Source organism: Cyprinodon tularosa, unplaced genomic scaffold, assembly GCF_016077235.1.
Source record: "Cyprinodon tularosa strain WSP-4 unplaced genomic scaffold, ASM1607723v1 ctg155, whole genome shotgun sequence".
Classification (NCBI taxonomy): Eukaryota; Metazoa; Chordata; class Actinopteri; order Cyprinodontiformes; family Cyprinodontidae; genus Cyprinodon; species Cyprinodon tularosa.
Genome location: NW_024038386.1, coordinates 515,188 through 531,709, shown reverse-complemented (window position 1 = coordinate 531,709; position 16,522 = coordinate 515,188). Strand labels below are relative to the sequence as shown.

The 16,522-nt window shown below is 39.8% G+C and overlaps 1 protein-coding gene across 1 annotated transcript in view; it reads right to left on the bottom strand.

Moving 5' to 3' along the window:
• The window catches only part of LOC119780114 (plexin-A1-like), a 241,063-nt gene that overhangs the window by 121,305 nt on the left and 103,236 nt on the right, over window positions 1–16,522 (bottom strand). The window contains exon 5 of the mRNA XM_038280016.1: window positions 1,441–1,541. Within this exon, the coding sequence (XP_038135944.1) occupies window positions 1,441–1,541 (101 nt within the window). The remainder of the gene's footprint in view (window positions 1–1,440; window positions 1,542–16,522) is intronic.

Sequence of the window (16,522 nt, the reverse complement as noted above, 5' to 3'; positions counted from 1 at the left end):
TGAGCTCAGCTTAAACTAAAGCATGTTATAGACATTCCCTTCAGCTAATGGTTTATGTTTGGGCTGCTTATAATGTTTTGCTTTTCAACCCTCCTGTCAATGCTTGTGTTGAAGCAAAAGTTGTTCATGTATGTTTATTGTAATCAGAACAAGTAACCCTTCAAAGAGCATTTAAATTAAAAGATCATAAAACAATAAGTGACGGTATCCGTCAGACAGACGAGGCTGTAATAGACTGGCTGTAGTAGTGAGCAGCTATTGAATGCAAGCTGATATCTGACAAGAGGCTAAATAAAGTGATTTTCAGTCCAATTAGATCTTATTTAAGTGGTTTATAAAAAGAGAACTAGTTACTTATTACTAACTATAGGATACATTTTTCCTCCGGGTTAGATTACATGACTTTCCTTTAAGGCTGGAACATCATTCCCCTCTAATCATTTCTGCCTGTGAAACTTCCAATAAATTAGGGGTGTAAGAAAAAAACAAAACAATCCTGTCAAATATTGCAATATTTTATTAGATGATTAGAAAATTATTTTAAATAACAACTAAATTGTTCTTATATGTAATAAATATTAATAGAAAAAGATTTATGTCATTGTCCTAACCCCTATGTCTGTCCAAACCCTAGATGGCAGCTCACCGCCCAAGAGCTTAATATTCCAGAGTTATATCATTGGAAAAAATTGCAAATCTTTGTTAATGTATCAGGTGGTCAATATCTGGATAAATCGTACCGTATCACCATTTTCTTGACAATTCACATCTCTCCAGGAATTGCATTTGAGTATTATAAAACTGGGGGGAAATGGCTAGAAATTGCCAAAACTAAATTTTCCGGGATTTCAGACACTGGCAGAACTTTTCCTTTCTAGGATATATTTCTGCAGAGATATTAAGAAAATGTCTTCAATTCAATTCAAGTTATTTCTATAGCGCAAATCCACAACACATGTCATCTTAAGGTACTTTAGAGAAACCAGATCATCCAGTCAAATTGATTCAAAGTTTTCTATCTAAGGAAAACCAGTTGATTGCATCAACTCATTGACTTGAAGGCAATCCCTCACACTAAGCATGCTTGTAGTGACAGTGGAGAGGAAAAACTCCCTTTTAACAGGAAGAAACCTCCAGCAGAACCTGTCTCCGTGTGAGCGGCCGACTGGGGTTCAGTTATGTTATGCTTCCTTTTAAGGGTGAAATGGTAAAACTAAATACTGATTACTAAATCCTAAAAATTGTTGTTAGTTTTAGTGACAAATAACTTTACTTAACGTTTATGCAAGAGAAAATGCCTTGTAGAGGATGTGTTGATTTCTCACATCTTCCACGAATTGGCAGTATCTTCTATATTTGAACATCTAAGTACGTTCCAACAGTTAATATAAAAGGTAGCAGGGTTGTGTGTCAGGGTGTTGATGTGTGTGAAGAACTTACATGTTGTGGAGAACACACCAGCCACAGTGAGGGTCTCTGGAGCCCAAACACTCCCCACAAGTGGTGTACTGCTCGCAGCTCTCTACTGGAACCCTCACCACCTGCATAGAAACGAAAAAAAATAATAATCAGGAACTAAGATTTTAAGGGAAAGGATCATTATCTCGATGTACAACAGGAAAAATCATACATTAAAGCAAACGGAAGTATGTATTCTTCTGAGAGTCGAGGTTTGTTTGTGAGTGCTTGTTATGTGCATGTCTGTGTTCTGGACAGCAACTCCAGGTTCAGCCGTGTGTGACAGCCTCCAGTCAAGCATGCACCGGCTGAAGACTTGCAAAGCATGCTGGGACTCCTGACAGGTGGCTGTGGCGACAGCGCCTGATTGACGGCTGACCTCGGAACAGCAACAGGAGGCAGAGGAGAAAGACGCTTATGAGAAAGGAGATCCTCTGGTCTGCAGAGCCTGTTGAGCAGGGCCTTGTTTCATCAATGTGACAGGAAGGTGTGTGTGTCAGCATGTGCGTATCACCCTGGATGCACCGAACTGATGATAGGCTACAGAAGTTACCTACGAAACAAGATCAAGTGTGCGAGTTTAGCCCCTCCACTTCAGTTAAAGCTGATGACAGATGGTTCACAACATTGCCCCACTGGGCCTTACAGTGTGCGGTTGTATTTCAAGATATTCGCAGGAGTGTGTTTCAAAGTGTGACGGACAGATTGCTGGCATATGTTCGCAGAGTTGCTCTGCAACAAAGTGGGCATGGGTGTTGGAACGCACATATGTGCTGCAAGTGTCAACGCTGCATTTAACTTTTCTTCACCGAAGAACCCAAATCTGAGAAGCCGCCTGATTCGCATCTCATCATGTCAAAGTGCACAGACTGTTGAAACCAGATATTTAAAGGCTCTTTTTCTTCCCTGTCTGAGTGCACCAAGGTTGAGATTGTAACCTGAAGGTCTAAGCAGCAGGGCTGTAGATTGGAACCAAACAAACAGGCTGATTACAGGTTAAATTAAAAGCAGACAGACCTTTTGGGGCCAGATGTGTGCCTGAGAACTTATTGGACCATTAAAAACACCATCATCACAACAAAAGGAACTTAATTTAAACAATGCACTACATTCCTCGTGTTTATAATGAGGTTTGTGGACAAAACTAACCCTGCTCCTGTATGATTTAGATATGTCTCTGTTCGGGGCGCCTTGATGCAATTTTTCCAATTCCGATACCATGCTGATATCACAGCTTTGATTATTGACTAATATTGATAATGATCTGATATCGATATCAGTGTGGATTTTTAGTAAGGTCTTAATCAAGTGTTTTACTTAAACAGAAAACAATAGTTAACCTCTAGGAGAATAACTGGCTCGTTCACATCTCAGATTTTAGATGCAGGCTGATATATTCCAATAATTGTTTTTCGGTTTATATATAACTGGGCTGAAACTAGTTAAATTTACTCAGTTACATTTACTTCAGTGACATTTTGAAAAAAATAAATACATTTTAGTAGTTTTGCAGCACTGTACTTTTTACTTTAAGTTAAAGTATGATAACATATCGCTGCTCTTACTTGAGTAAAATTTCTGGCTACTCCATACATTGTGAGTAATGTAATAAAAAAAAGTTTATTTATTATTGTATTGGTTACATGTTATTTTCCATTTCTTGAGTCTTGAGTCAGTAAAAATACAGTAAACAGTATACTATAATGAAACCTACATTAACAAACTGTTACTTTTGTCACTCAGAAAATGCATTTTGAAGTGTTCACCCCACCTAAAAATTTTATTGTGTAATTACCGGATCCTATATGTTTATTTTTTTATTTTAATCTTTGAACCACCAGAGTTTGTAAATCATTCAATATTTTGTTAAATTCTGCATCATTTTGTTAAACATTAAATCAGTTGTTATGATGGCGGTTAGTAAGTAGATCAGTTACTCAGTACTTGAGTAACCTTTCTACCAAAAACTTTTTAACTCTTGAGTCATTTCTTTAAAGGTCACTTTTTACTTTGACTTCAGTAAAAATATGATGAAGTAGTGCTACTCTTAATTAAAGGTATTTTGGAAGATTTTCGCAATTTTTTGTGAAGACCCGCCCTCTCCACTTTAAAAAAAAAAAGCACAACCCTGTACCCGCTCCCGAGAGGGAACGACTATTAAACGCATGTGAGAGCATGCACAAGCCCATTTGTCCTCGTGCACGCTCTGTTTAAAAGTTGCTCCTTGCATCGTTCATACAAGCTTACTTTCCAAAAGATTAGCAATTTTTCCGCTATATCAGGCTCACTACCTGTAAGTGAAAATGGGGATGAGGACGTAGGATGGCTTTATGTAAACATATCACCAGAATGATTGACAATTAGGAGGACCACTTATTAAGGTGATCCACCCAGAAAAAGAACATCCTCCACTATACCTTTAAACACGATTTTTGGGTACTCTAAACACCTTTGCTGATCAGACCATTCCTAGTCTGCTCCACTGCAGCTGTTAAAGTGAACACATTCCCTCCTAAACCTAAAATATTAAGGACCATGGTTGAGGATTCAATAAACTCCAGGCCAAAATGATGGAAAGAATTCTTTGTTTACATGTGTTCATTTAGCAGATAAAGCTTTTGTTTCTGCCTTTGCCTTTTAGATATTTGATCAGAGACCTTTGATTCAGACGGATAAATGAAAGGAGGATAAGAACTGACAAAGCGAGTGATCCGGCCTTCTTTAACAACAAAACATGTTTGATTTATTATTACATTTTCTACAGATCTTTCACAGAATGAATAACTATAAAAAATACTGATGTGCTGTACTGATTTTTGTGACCAAGTTTCTTAACCAAATAAAGGCTTGAAGAATATCTCTTCTAAGCACAGAGACAGAAAACAAGCCATCTTTTTCAGTCTTATTGGATCCAGCCCTTCTTTTCCCTCCATACTCTCTGATTTTCCACCATTATCATCCCTCTAGGAGCATCACATTTATTCATTATGTAGCAGAAACAAGCAGATACTCCCAGAGTTTCAAGTCAATATAGTAGCTACAGTAGCTTTGTGGCTGGCTTTGAGCCCAGAGAGAAAGATAGATGAAATGATGCAAATGAGCATCGAAGGAACCTGGAAGGGAAGAGAGAAGGAGGAGGTCATCTCCTGGAAGTGCAGTCGGGATGGATGAGTGGAGGAAAAGTGTAATTGAAGACACACACAGGGTGAATAGGCAAGGACATTTTACTGAGTAGATGGAATCCGGCGGCAGACGCTTGCTATGCATTACTGTCAAACTGAACCAGAGTGTGGATCTCATCTTAAAGGGGCGATAAAAGGAAGACAGAATTAAGTACATGGGTGTCTTTGATTACCCAGGGAGGATAGAGGTGGAAAAGAAGCGTGCACAGGCCAACAGATGATGGATATGAGGCTGAGAGCGAGATCCCATGCGATCCCTTTCATTAACTTTATGATTTCAAAAAATAGAAAAAACACAGAGACAGGGAAAGAACGTATGTTCCCAATATCACTGGGGTCCCATAGCATTCCTACTTCCCATTCCATAAATCATTCGGCCTGTTATTACAGACAATGGTTTGCATAAATCATGGCAATGTGATGGATCTTATCACTGCCCTGTGTTGTAATAGTGATGGTCTCTTTCCCAATTGTTCCTGAGCTCATAATGGCAAAGACTCGGTGCACTATTTAGTGGTGGTGCCACAAAGTTGTTAATGTGGCGGTCATTGTTGCTTTTCCCAGTGGGGATATAAAATACTGGGAGCTGGGGAATCACAAACTGCAAGAGGATACAAAGAAAAGTGTGCATGAGTGTTTGTGTGTGTGATGGAAGTGCTGCCTAACCGCAGACACACACAGATCCTCGCTCTTTCCCACTTCCTGTCGCTCTCGATGGCTCTTTTAATGAAAGCCAATTCCAGACAGTGCGCCACATTACTCCTTTAAATGACCTTATAAACCAAGCCCCTCTCCAGCAGTGGCTTTATTTACAACAGCAGCCGCTGCTGTAACTCTGCTTTCCTTCTTTGCCCCCCCCCCATTGTCGACCATCTCCTCAGAACCATATCACTGCGCCATGACATCTTTCTGTAATAAACTTTCCACCATTCTTCTCTGATATGTTTTTACTGAGCGCCACCTGCACTTAAAAATCCAGCTGAAAGACTTTGCAATGGTCCCCCCCACCACCACCACAAAACCCAGAGCAACTGTTAAGCTGTCAACGCAGCTTTTCATTGGTTGTAAAATCTAAAGACATAAGGATCGGCTATGTTGGTCTTTTCCTTTTGTTTTATTCAAACAATGTGGGAGTCTCCAGTACAGTAGATGAAGAAGAAGAGGAGGAGGCTGTCTGCGGATCTGCTCAGAAAGACCATCATAAACGATTCCTTTCATCTTTAAGCATAAACTGTTTCAATCTGTTTCCTAAAACTTAATCCTGTATATCTGTGATGCTGCTGTTACCTTTAGTGGAACCAAGATGAAAATGTCGAAAGAATTATTTTTCATTATCAAAAAAAAAAATAAAAGAAACAGTTGTCCAGTGGAGAAGGGTGAAGCAAAAAACAAAAAAAACTCTGGTGATAATCTCCATAGATTAAACACAATTAAATCTCCTAATTTATGCTGTTAGTATAAGTATTGGGAGAGTTAAATATGTTCTAAATGCTAACAAAGAAGAAAACAATGCATGAAAGAAGAAGAAAAATGTAAATAATATAGTACAACATTGAAAGTGAATAATTTAGAGTTGCATAGATTTCAGTTCACCTCCATCAACCTTCTCCATGTGATCCTTTCTGAGATTTACAGCAACAATCTTGGCAAACTGTTAAGATCCAATTTAGTTTAACAAGCAAAGTTTAGGGCATCTTTTCCTTCTACCAGCATGTTTCTTCTAACTGGAAATAACCGTTTTGTAGAAGTAAAGGAAGAATCGGGACTTAAATTTGACTGAGGATATGTGAAGGGAGCTGAAGATTAGGGTGATGGTAATGAGGTTTTTCAAACCCAAAGTCCAGAAACTCTTCAAAGAACGTGAATTATCAACATACCAGAGGTAAACTGCACAAAGATACGTTTTTCATCAATTACTGATAAGAGTACATACAAAAATATGATATATATTTAGAAAATATTCTCTTAAAGACTGTTTTGAAATCTGAATTGGCTAGGGGTGTGACTAACTTCGTACTTTTCTTTAAAAGTTTCCCATTTACAAAATAGCTGCCAAGTTTAACAGATTTCAAATATTCATGGAAAAACAAACAAACATGGTTTTCTTTTACATTTTAGAGGAACCAGCATTCATTCAGAAAACAGGAGGATTGCGCATCTCTCATCTAATAATCACAAACAGGCAAATGAAAATACAGGAGCTACCCAGACTGGGTTTGGTTCAGGTTTCTTAAAGGAAGGGTGGAGGGTAGAGTTCCAGTTTGGATAACTCCAATACTCTGCAGCTCCAAATCATCTCCCAAAATTAACTCCAGATCCTACAAAACCCTCTACGTCCCTTTGGAGGTTGTATAGCAATGTATAAATATACTTATGGGGATGGATTTACTGACTAGCAGCAGGTTCTGGGTAAATATGAGACTCATAACTAATCAAGCAGTGCCAACGGATCAGCACATTTGTTTCCCCAAACCTCTGCCTTTCTACCGTTTCAAACGTCTCTCAGTAAAGTGGTATTATGAAGAACCCTGTATTCACCCAGTCGCTGCTCGTTAGAAAAGGTCTAAAAATCACAGTTTTGAACCTGAAAGAGGGAAAGCATAACAACCATCATTACCGTCATCTATCCCCGCTCCTCAGAGGCCTCCGCTCTGTGACACAACATTAACCACACCTTTATTATTTCAATAACCATCAGTCAGTTTACACATTCCCCTGGATTGATTCAAGCAGATGGCAAACAGAAATCAATTTTCATCCTCTGAATTTCCCCAGGAGGAGAAAGGAGCTGAGATCACAACATAAACATGTACCGGGTTGCAGTAGCCGTGATGGTAGCTGTGGTCATCATTAATGCTGGTTTTCTTTACCTTCTGCTTTGGCATTAGTGCCTCATTAGAAAAGCCGAGGTGTGCTCCCCCAGCTACCCCTAAGGTACACAGTAAAAACACGCCAGCACACACACTATCCCTGTTATTCCTAACACACTTCAACCATCGCCGGACGACCTGCTGAGAGCGAGCGTGTCTGCCTGCATGTGTGTGTGTGTGTGAACGTCCACGTCCAAGCGGGGGGTCGTATCAAAGACCGGGTTAGCATGTGTGCATTGAGTGGATTGTAAGGGGCTTAGGAGATCAATGGTAGGCAAGGCTGGGTTTGATGTGTTGACTGATTTAAGATAAGCTGGAAGGCAAACAACTGGCAGAACTTAGCCCAGTCTAATACAGAGAGATGGCAAGCACAGCCGAAGTGAACCAGGGGGGACAAACATGAGAGAAACGAACATTTAATCATTGTTTTGTGGCACTGAAGATCATCTACTGTCATGCTGAACTTGCTGAAAGATTACTGCTGCAATCCAACTGTGGCACTGACAGTTATTTTCTGCACTGCCTGCTTGATTAAATTAGGCCTTTATGTCTCACAATGGAGAAAAAAAATAGTCTCCACAGTGATAGCTGTGATATCTGACAACTTCTTCCCTCCAGTATTTGCACCTAGCAGCCTTCCCCCTCTCGTTGCTATCTTTATGTGTCTCATATTCGAGTTTCAGCACAGTTCTCTCTTCTGTTTTTTTGTCCTTTATACAATTCATCTTTTTTATCATCTTGCTCAGTTTTTAAGAGCTCCTATTGTCTCGCTCATCTGAAATACTGCTTTGATTACAATTGCAACAAAAACAAGAGTCGGATCAAGCAGCCAAGTGCGCATGTTAAAGATACCTCAGATGCACAACATTTTATATGAAGATTGTATAAATGAGCACCTTGAGACCAACACAGAAGCTTCTACTCACTAAAAAAGTTTTAGAAAGGATTGCAAATATTGAGGCATAAAATGTCACCTTAGTAACAAAGAAAACAACGAAGAGAATGGTTGAAAGGACAGAGTAAAGGATGGTGGATACTCGTCCCTCTTTATCATCTTCTTCATGGTGCGGCCTTTTCTATTACCTTCTCCAAAATAAACTGATCCGCAGCTATAGGTCAATAAAGTATCAGCCTGCATGCAGCCACTGTTCATTACAATCTGTCTGAAGAAAAACGTAAAGAAAAAGAATGACACAGGTTTGGAGAGGCAACTGCAGAAAACAAAGAACTAGGAGGAAAAAAAGGAAGAAAAAGGTAACTGTGGTCGGCTGAGGTATGGAGGCCTAGGGGTCTTCTAATTAAGTGAGGATGCGAGTGGCCGTCTACTTGGTAAATGACTCTGTCACTTTAGTAAATGGACTTGGTGAGGAGTGAGGGGCCACATAGCTGGCATTTCCATTAGCACTACCAGGCGAGCCACCGCCAAACACATCGGCTAAAAGAAGCTGAAGAGAAGAAGAAACAACAGCCAAGAGTGGACAAATACTGCTTCTCCTGATTAACTCTCAGCTGCAGAAACCGCCTCATATGGATGAATATAGATGACCATGCTTTGAGGAGAGCTGGTAAAAGTTGAAGCTTTACGTATTTCTGCTCTAGGTTACAGTTGAGATTATCTACAGGTTAGTTATTCTAACTTAAGAAAAAAAAGTGCTGGTTTTATAGAATTTATCCAAACTTCTCAAAAAAACAACAATAATGACAAAAATACATGATCTAGTGCTTTAAAACATACAATAAATATTCCTACAATGCCAAACATCTTTAGTAAAAAATTATTCTTAATACTGAACTTTAGCAGTTAAACTTTTTCCATCTATAACAAACGGCTTTTCCTATCTGCTTGCTTCCTAACTGGATGTGACGGGTGGCAGTGTGCATACTTCCAAATTCAAAACCAGTTCCTGTGTCACCATGCATGACCGACTGTTCATTGTTCTAACCAGCAGTTAGGTTAAGGCACGAGCCTGGAAACTGCGTGCAATTTGGAGCAATTCCACAGGCCATGCCAGCTTTGATTGGCCTTGTTCCACCACCATCAGTCAGAGCCACATCCTTCCGCCCCAATCACCGTTGAGCAACAGGAGGAACGACTGTAGGGCTGCTTGATGGTGATTGAGAAGAAAAGCGAGTAGTGGGAAGAGAGAAACCATTAACCTCCCTATCCATCTCACCCCCTTGCCTAAGCATATCATTCTACTCTATCGCAGCGTCCTCTGGGAAAAGACGGCCGAGAGAAAACAGAAAGATGAGAGAAAGACAGAGCTATCTAGTGGCAGCTGGACTTCCATTAAGGACGATAGTATCAAGCACAAGACAAGTGTCTGAGCACGCTTCTCTGACGAGGTGCATAAAACACAGAGAATTTAAGGAAAATGTGAAAAATCACAGGAGACTGATACTTGAAAAGGGAGAGGATTGTGAGGGGAGAAGCAGGAAGCGTAATTAAGAGAATAAGAGGAAGGAAAATGTGAAACACTTTCCCTCAGGTAACAATAGAGGCTGTGAATCTCCCATCGTGGTTCTGAAGGAATTATTAGCACACTCAGTTTTTCTTCTAACAATAAATCCGAGACAAGATGGGGCTAGAAGCTACTGTTTGTCAATCAAGACACAAGTTTAAGATCAGATCATTTTCTCAGTTGCAGAAAGAGACCAGAGAGAAAATTATGCACACTTAAATAGGGAATTGTTTTTAAATCGTAGCGGGGAATTGTTTTCAAATGTTTTGTTCTTTGTTTTATCATCGTCAAATAAGAAACCTGGGCCGCCTAACTGATTCAATAAAAATCATCATTAGGGTGACATAATCAACATTTGATTCAGAGAGGAAAATATTCTGATCTGAACATTGGGGTCAAACTATATTCTAACAGCATTCCTAGCTTGGATATTATACCTAATCTTATATTTGAGCTACTTTATTCTCATAAACTGTCTTTAAGGGGGAACAGCGGCCTAGGGGAGTGGTTGCTTAGTGGTTAGGCCATTGCACCTGGAATACAGAGGTTTTGAGTTTAAGCCCAACTCCCACAGACTGCTACTCTGGGTCCCTGAGCAAGATCCTTAACCCCACACTGCTCCCTTGGCGCTGCACAATGGCAGCCCACTGCTCCCCAAGTGGATGGATTAAATGCACAGAGTTCATTCTGTGCGCTCTATACTTGTGACAGTGTAATGACAAAAAAAAAAAAAAAAAAAAAAGCTATAAACAGAGGCTTAATGAATATCTACCGTAATTAAATGCATTTGTTTCAAATGCAAAAATATTTTCAGAAGGTCTCCGTTTCTGGATACTCCAAAGGCTGCAGAGTGAAGACTTAACCTACCCAGCAGAATCTTTTATGAGATATCTTTAAAATGAGGAAGGAAATAACAAGAACTCTACCTATGATATGTTCTACAAAAACATTTGTAACATCTAAGTTTATATTATACTTTGCACTGTAGGAACAAAGGGGGTAGAGCTCTACATAAGAGGGATGATAAACTTCAAGAGACATCATGAAGTGTAGTATAGGGGATACATTCATTTTGTTATCATTCCAAGCTTTTAAGTCATTTGTGTTAGAAAAGTATGCAAACCATTAAAAAGAAACTCCTACAGTCAGCAGAATGGATTGTAGAGTTGATAACACCAATAGCAGCAGTGCTTCTGATCGCTAATAAAAGTAAAACAGTTTAGACATATGTTCTTGACCTTTTCCATTTTAATAGACGGCTCCTATTGTGCTGATTTGTGCATCTGATCCTTATTGTTCACTCATAAACATCACTACTGCTAAAATGTACATTCAAAGGCTCGAAAATGATTGGATTTTGCCACTGGTCGCAGTGGGTGGCAAAGCTGGCAGTAGCAGCTTGTTTTTAGTGCTAAATTTAAATCTTTTGATATTCTGGAGGTCAGTTTGAACAGCTTCCCTATTATAAATTTATATGTACATATTCGTACTAAGCAGAGAATATCAGTGTCACATGATAATTGAAATAATCTCTATCATGTTTAATTCCAGGTAGTAGAGATATTAAAGATCAAGTTCTCTCAAGCATTTCCTTCTAGGAATTTTATATTCCTTTAAAAGCAGCAGCATAGTAATATTTTAAATGCCTAGCTGCTGTACGTAAAGGTGTCCCCTTTCCGAGGTCGTCTTCTTGTCCAAACTTAGGTAAAAGTGCAGAGATAGTAATCGCAACTCTTGTTTAGTAAAAAGTAGTGGAGTGTGAATGAAGGCTCCTCACACGGCGTGCAGCAGTGCATGACCAGCCATACTGTTAATCATACACTGTGAGAGCTCATTCCTGTGCTGAGAAAAGGTGCTGTAATAGTTTGAACTCTTGTAATTGAGTGCCATATACCTACATGACTATAACCCCCCTACCATTCCACCCTGGACCCTCCCTCCCAGACGCTGTACTTCTGTGTCCGCCTCACTGCACCAGGTCTATTAACATTTCCATAACAATGACCATCTCCTTGGTTAAAGTCTGCTTGTCTGGGTGTGGACACATGAGCGCTCTCAGAGGCTTTGCAGCCCGTCAAGCAAGTAGATGTAAAAGCTAAGAATCTGAGTGCTCATTAATCTAAATGAAGAGGTGGGGTGCTTAAAGTGCTTGGTTAATTAAAATAAGCAAGAAACATAATATGTTTATATAGTTTCTCCTCCTTTATCTAACGGAGCTTCCAACAGTAGTCCATGCTTAAACACTACATTATTTGCTTGTTAACTTCAGGATTTTCTCACTCAGCCAGAGTTTGACAAATTATGGGAAATTTATCTTGAAGCCACTTAGAACTGACTGATTAGTTGCATCTAGCACAGTGAAATGGCAGTCTAGACTGATGCAACCAGCTGCTTATTATCTATGTTGATGTCACTCTGTGCTAATGTGTTTGCTAACGAGATTGGCAGCGAACCAGTAATATGTGAATGTAAACAGATCAACAGAGAAACGCACACAGAGGACTGGTGTCTGACGAAGCCCTTTGGGGTGAGATATTAGTTGATGAGGCCATGTTCAGAAACCCGCCGACACAAAGCGGACCATTGTTTGTGGCCGGAGTGACTCATACCAGCAGCTTGTAAATGGCAGCATAAGTGTGTGTGCAGTTAGAGGTTTAAGGGTTCAGTCTACTTTGAGAAAGGAAAATATTGCTGAAATATTATTTAGGTTTTTTTTTTATCCAGGAACAAGAAAGAGAAAATGATGTTGACTGCAACATAAACACAGAAAACTATTGTTAAATAATCTCAAAGTAAGTTCAGAGTTAAAAAGTATATCAAAGGAAATGTGGACGTCCAAGGACAGTTTTTTCTCCAGTGTTATGTTGCACTGAACTCCATTTAACCCTAAAGCCAGCTCTTAATAGTTTGAGAGTTCCTGCTGGAAAAAAAAGCATGACCCAAAGCATAATGCTGCCACTCTCCGTTTTGTTTGTTTAATTTTACATAAATAAAGGGCGTTCATGATGAGCTGGTTAAAAACTTGGTTAATGATGTGCATGCTTTACATACTTCCACATATTTGATGTGACATTTACTTGATCATAGCATCCATGTCCAAATCACACCCTTAGGAAAATTTCTAACCACGTTTCTACATAGAAAAACATGGCAGATGGCCAACAGCTCCTAGCAAGAGGTCGCAAAGATCTATTGACACGTTGGGATTTGTCCAATTAATATCACCACATTCAATAGATTATGAACAACTCTTATTCATAATCTATTGATTATTATCTACTGTGAATCTTGGCTTATATTGGAAACAACCGTTTCCTTCTTCTACATGTAGTGTAGTCTGTGCCCCACACACCCATCTAGAGTTTACCAGAACATTGGGTATAAATTATATCATTAAATACAGCTAATGTTGTGTTAGCAACATTAAGCACGTCTCATTTCCATGCAGAACAAAAATACACCAAGCTTTAAAACACCTTCATAAAGTTAGTGACAAACTGCACACAGCACTTCTTATGACGTGATTCATCATAAACACGAAGCCACAATTTGTAACTTCAGATTCTTAGATTTCCCACCAGAGCTATGAAACTCTGCAGCTCCTTTTGACTGCTTCTCTTAATAATCATGGTGGCCTGACAGTTCTACATTGAAAGACTAAATGGAATATTGTTCCTTAAAGGGGAACACTTTTTTTTTTTTTACATTGGCCCCTTGATTTTACATTATTACATCATGTTCTACTCATCCATACTGTATAAGTTTTGTGTCATTTGGAACTGTTCCGAAGTTTCCCAACAACTTTCTCCCTGACCAATTTGCCCTGTTCCTTGTTCTTTATCTACCAGTACAGAGATTAAATTAAACAAAAGTGGACTTTTACCAATTAGCCTGCTAGCAATTTGATGCAGTGGATTTTATTCAAATGAATTTTGATTAAGGAGGCTAGAATAAAAATCCAAGCCATTGTTTTTATATAATAATGTGGAACGTTAGAATAAACATATGTCCTTCCAAGATGCCCTCTCTTGCTCCAAATGCAAGTCGCCTTCCCACACCAAAGATGAATATTCATGCTTCCAGCAATTAGCCAGTGTTGCACACTATGTCGCCATCATATGCAATGGCTGTCTTGAAAGAAACAAAGATGTGTGCGCCAAAGCATGTTCAACTTTGAGGCGGGCAGAAAGATAGTGTGCAGCCCAGGCATAAAAAGCAGCCGCAGCTTCGTAACTTTGGCAATAAAACAGAAAGGGAGGAAACTTGATGATGAAAAGTCTCGACTGAACTGAGCGACCATTAGACGATTTCTTACAGGAAGTGTTTTGCTCCAGAGATGCTTCAAAAAGTTGGTATTGACTCAAAGGGAGGTGACATTGCTTTTAGCGCAGCTAAAATGACTCCAGCGAAGCAGAAGCACAACAACAACATCACTGCTAACCTGGAGGGGGAAAAAAATTGGAGGTTTTGGTGCATTTGGAGGTGACTGAATGGATCGGTGTCATCGTGTAGATTTCAAAATTGTCAGAGGAAGCAGAGTTTACCATTTGCTCTGACGCAAAGGGAAATCTGCCAGAGTGATAAAAATAAGCATTTCAGTGAAGGACACAAAGCCAACAGAGTGACTGGAGTCAAAAGTAAGCTGATCTAAATTTCCTGCAATAACACACCGTCTCATCAAACACACACAGAGCAAGCCGTCTGCTCCGGCTGTCATATCCTCCATTGATAATAACGACAGTGATGAATATAGCTGGGACCGAGCGAGTCATAAATCACAAGGCCTTTCCCCCCCTAACTCTGACTCACCACCTGCGCCTCCCATTTGTGTGTTTGTTCCTGGGTTTGTGTATGGGTGGGGGGACTGGAAAGCTACGCATCACTGGATATATCCACTGACACCTTAATGTGCTTGGCTTGTCTTAGGAACTCCCACAGGCAACAAGCTACACACGGATAAACTACAAGGGTAAAGACAGTGTGTGTCCATCTTTTTCAACTCCTCCATTCTTTCTCTACGAACCTATATTTCTCAAGGATCTCGCATGAATAGGGATACACCTGTTTTTTTAGGTTAATTTCAAATATATACCTGCCTGCTGATTTTGTAAGATTAAACTTGCCTTTTCTATACAGGCTATAACAGTTGGAATTAGGACCAGATGGGATCATACACCCAATCTAGAAAGCTGCTACTGTATTTTAAAGTAAGATGTGGATCCTTACCTCCCGTCTATTTTCATAAGACTACGAAACATTGCCAAATCCATCTCTAACTCCAACATGTTGCATGACATCCAGAGCATAAAGGATCCCACTGACACAACAAACTAGGCTTTCACCATTTCAGATTCAGAATCTGATGTATAGCTAAAGATTGTGAGCAAGGAAAGTGACTTTGGTTCCACCATTTCGTATACATTTTTTAAGTGGCCTTTGTGTTATCTGCTGAATTTGTTACTCTCTCTAACAGCCTGAATGAGCAGCCAGTAAAGCAAAGTTCTAACCAGTTGGAACCAATCATGATTGGAAATCATTCGAACCTTGCTAACAGCCAGTTTTGAGGCATCGGCTGTAACTTTAACTGTAACTGTAGCCGTTCCCCTTTTAAACATAAGAATCCATGTCTGTGTTAATGTGTGCATGTGAATGCAGCTGGGTGGGGACTGTAGGAGTATTGAGAAATCATTAAAAATCTGGGAATGGGATCAGTAGAAGGCATTTGAGAGGGGAGGGCTCAATTTGGGCTTAGACTGAAATATTTAATGTGTGTGTGTGGGTGTGTGTGTGTGGCAGCTGAAGAGAGGATTTAAAAAAGTAGGGATGGGGGGCACTGGCAGAATAAATGGAGGGCAGAGGATAAAGATGAGGGTAGGATGGAGGGTGAGGGAAGGGAATTGTCCCCTCGAGTCATTAGTGCTGTAGAGGGGTGGGGGGGGGATTTAGCTGGGAGGTGCGGCGATAGTAGAACCCCATTCTACTTAACCCAAGCCTGCCAACCATTAATGGGGATCAAACACAGCGAGATGAAGTGGTGGGTATGTATGTGATGGATTGAATGCATGTGTGCGTCTGAGTGTGGACCTCTGCAGAAAAGGGCATGTTGGGTGTACGGAGGCAGAATGTCCTTGTGAACGACTGTGTGGGGTTGAGCGTGTGTATATGAATAAACCATGTGAGCTTGGGCTTACATTCTCATTTTCTGCAGGGGTCTATAACTAAAATGATGTGTCCATGTGGCCCACAGGCTCTCAGCTGCCAAAATGTTTGTTTCACCCACCTGGTACATGTATTTTAATGCAATAACATCTAAATATGCATTAAGCTGCATAAAAAAAGCCTGTAGATTTATTGTTCATCTATTTAAAAAAGAAAACATTAATGGAGAAAATGGTCTGATGACTATATGAGCGAAGGGTAAGGTTTTTGGGTTGCTATGTAAGCCTGTGTTTTTTTTTCAATTAGCCATGTTGTTTTTTATATTTTTAACGGTTGGTTGAGTTAGACTGATGTCCAACCTAAAAAAAAAAAGCTAAAAGACACTTTTTAT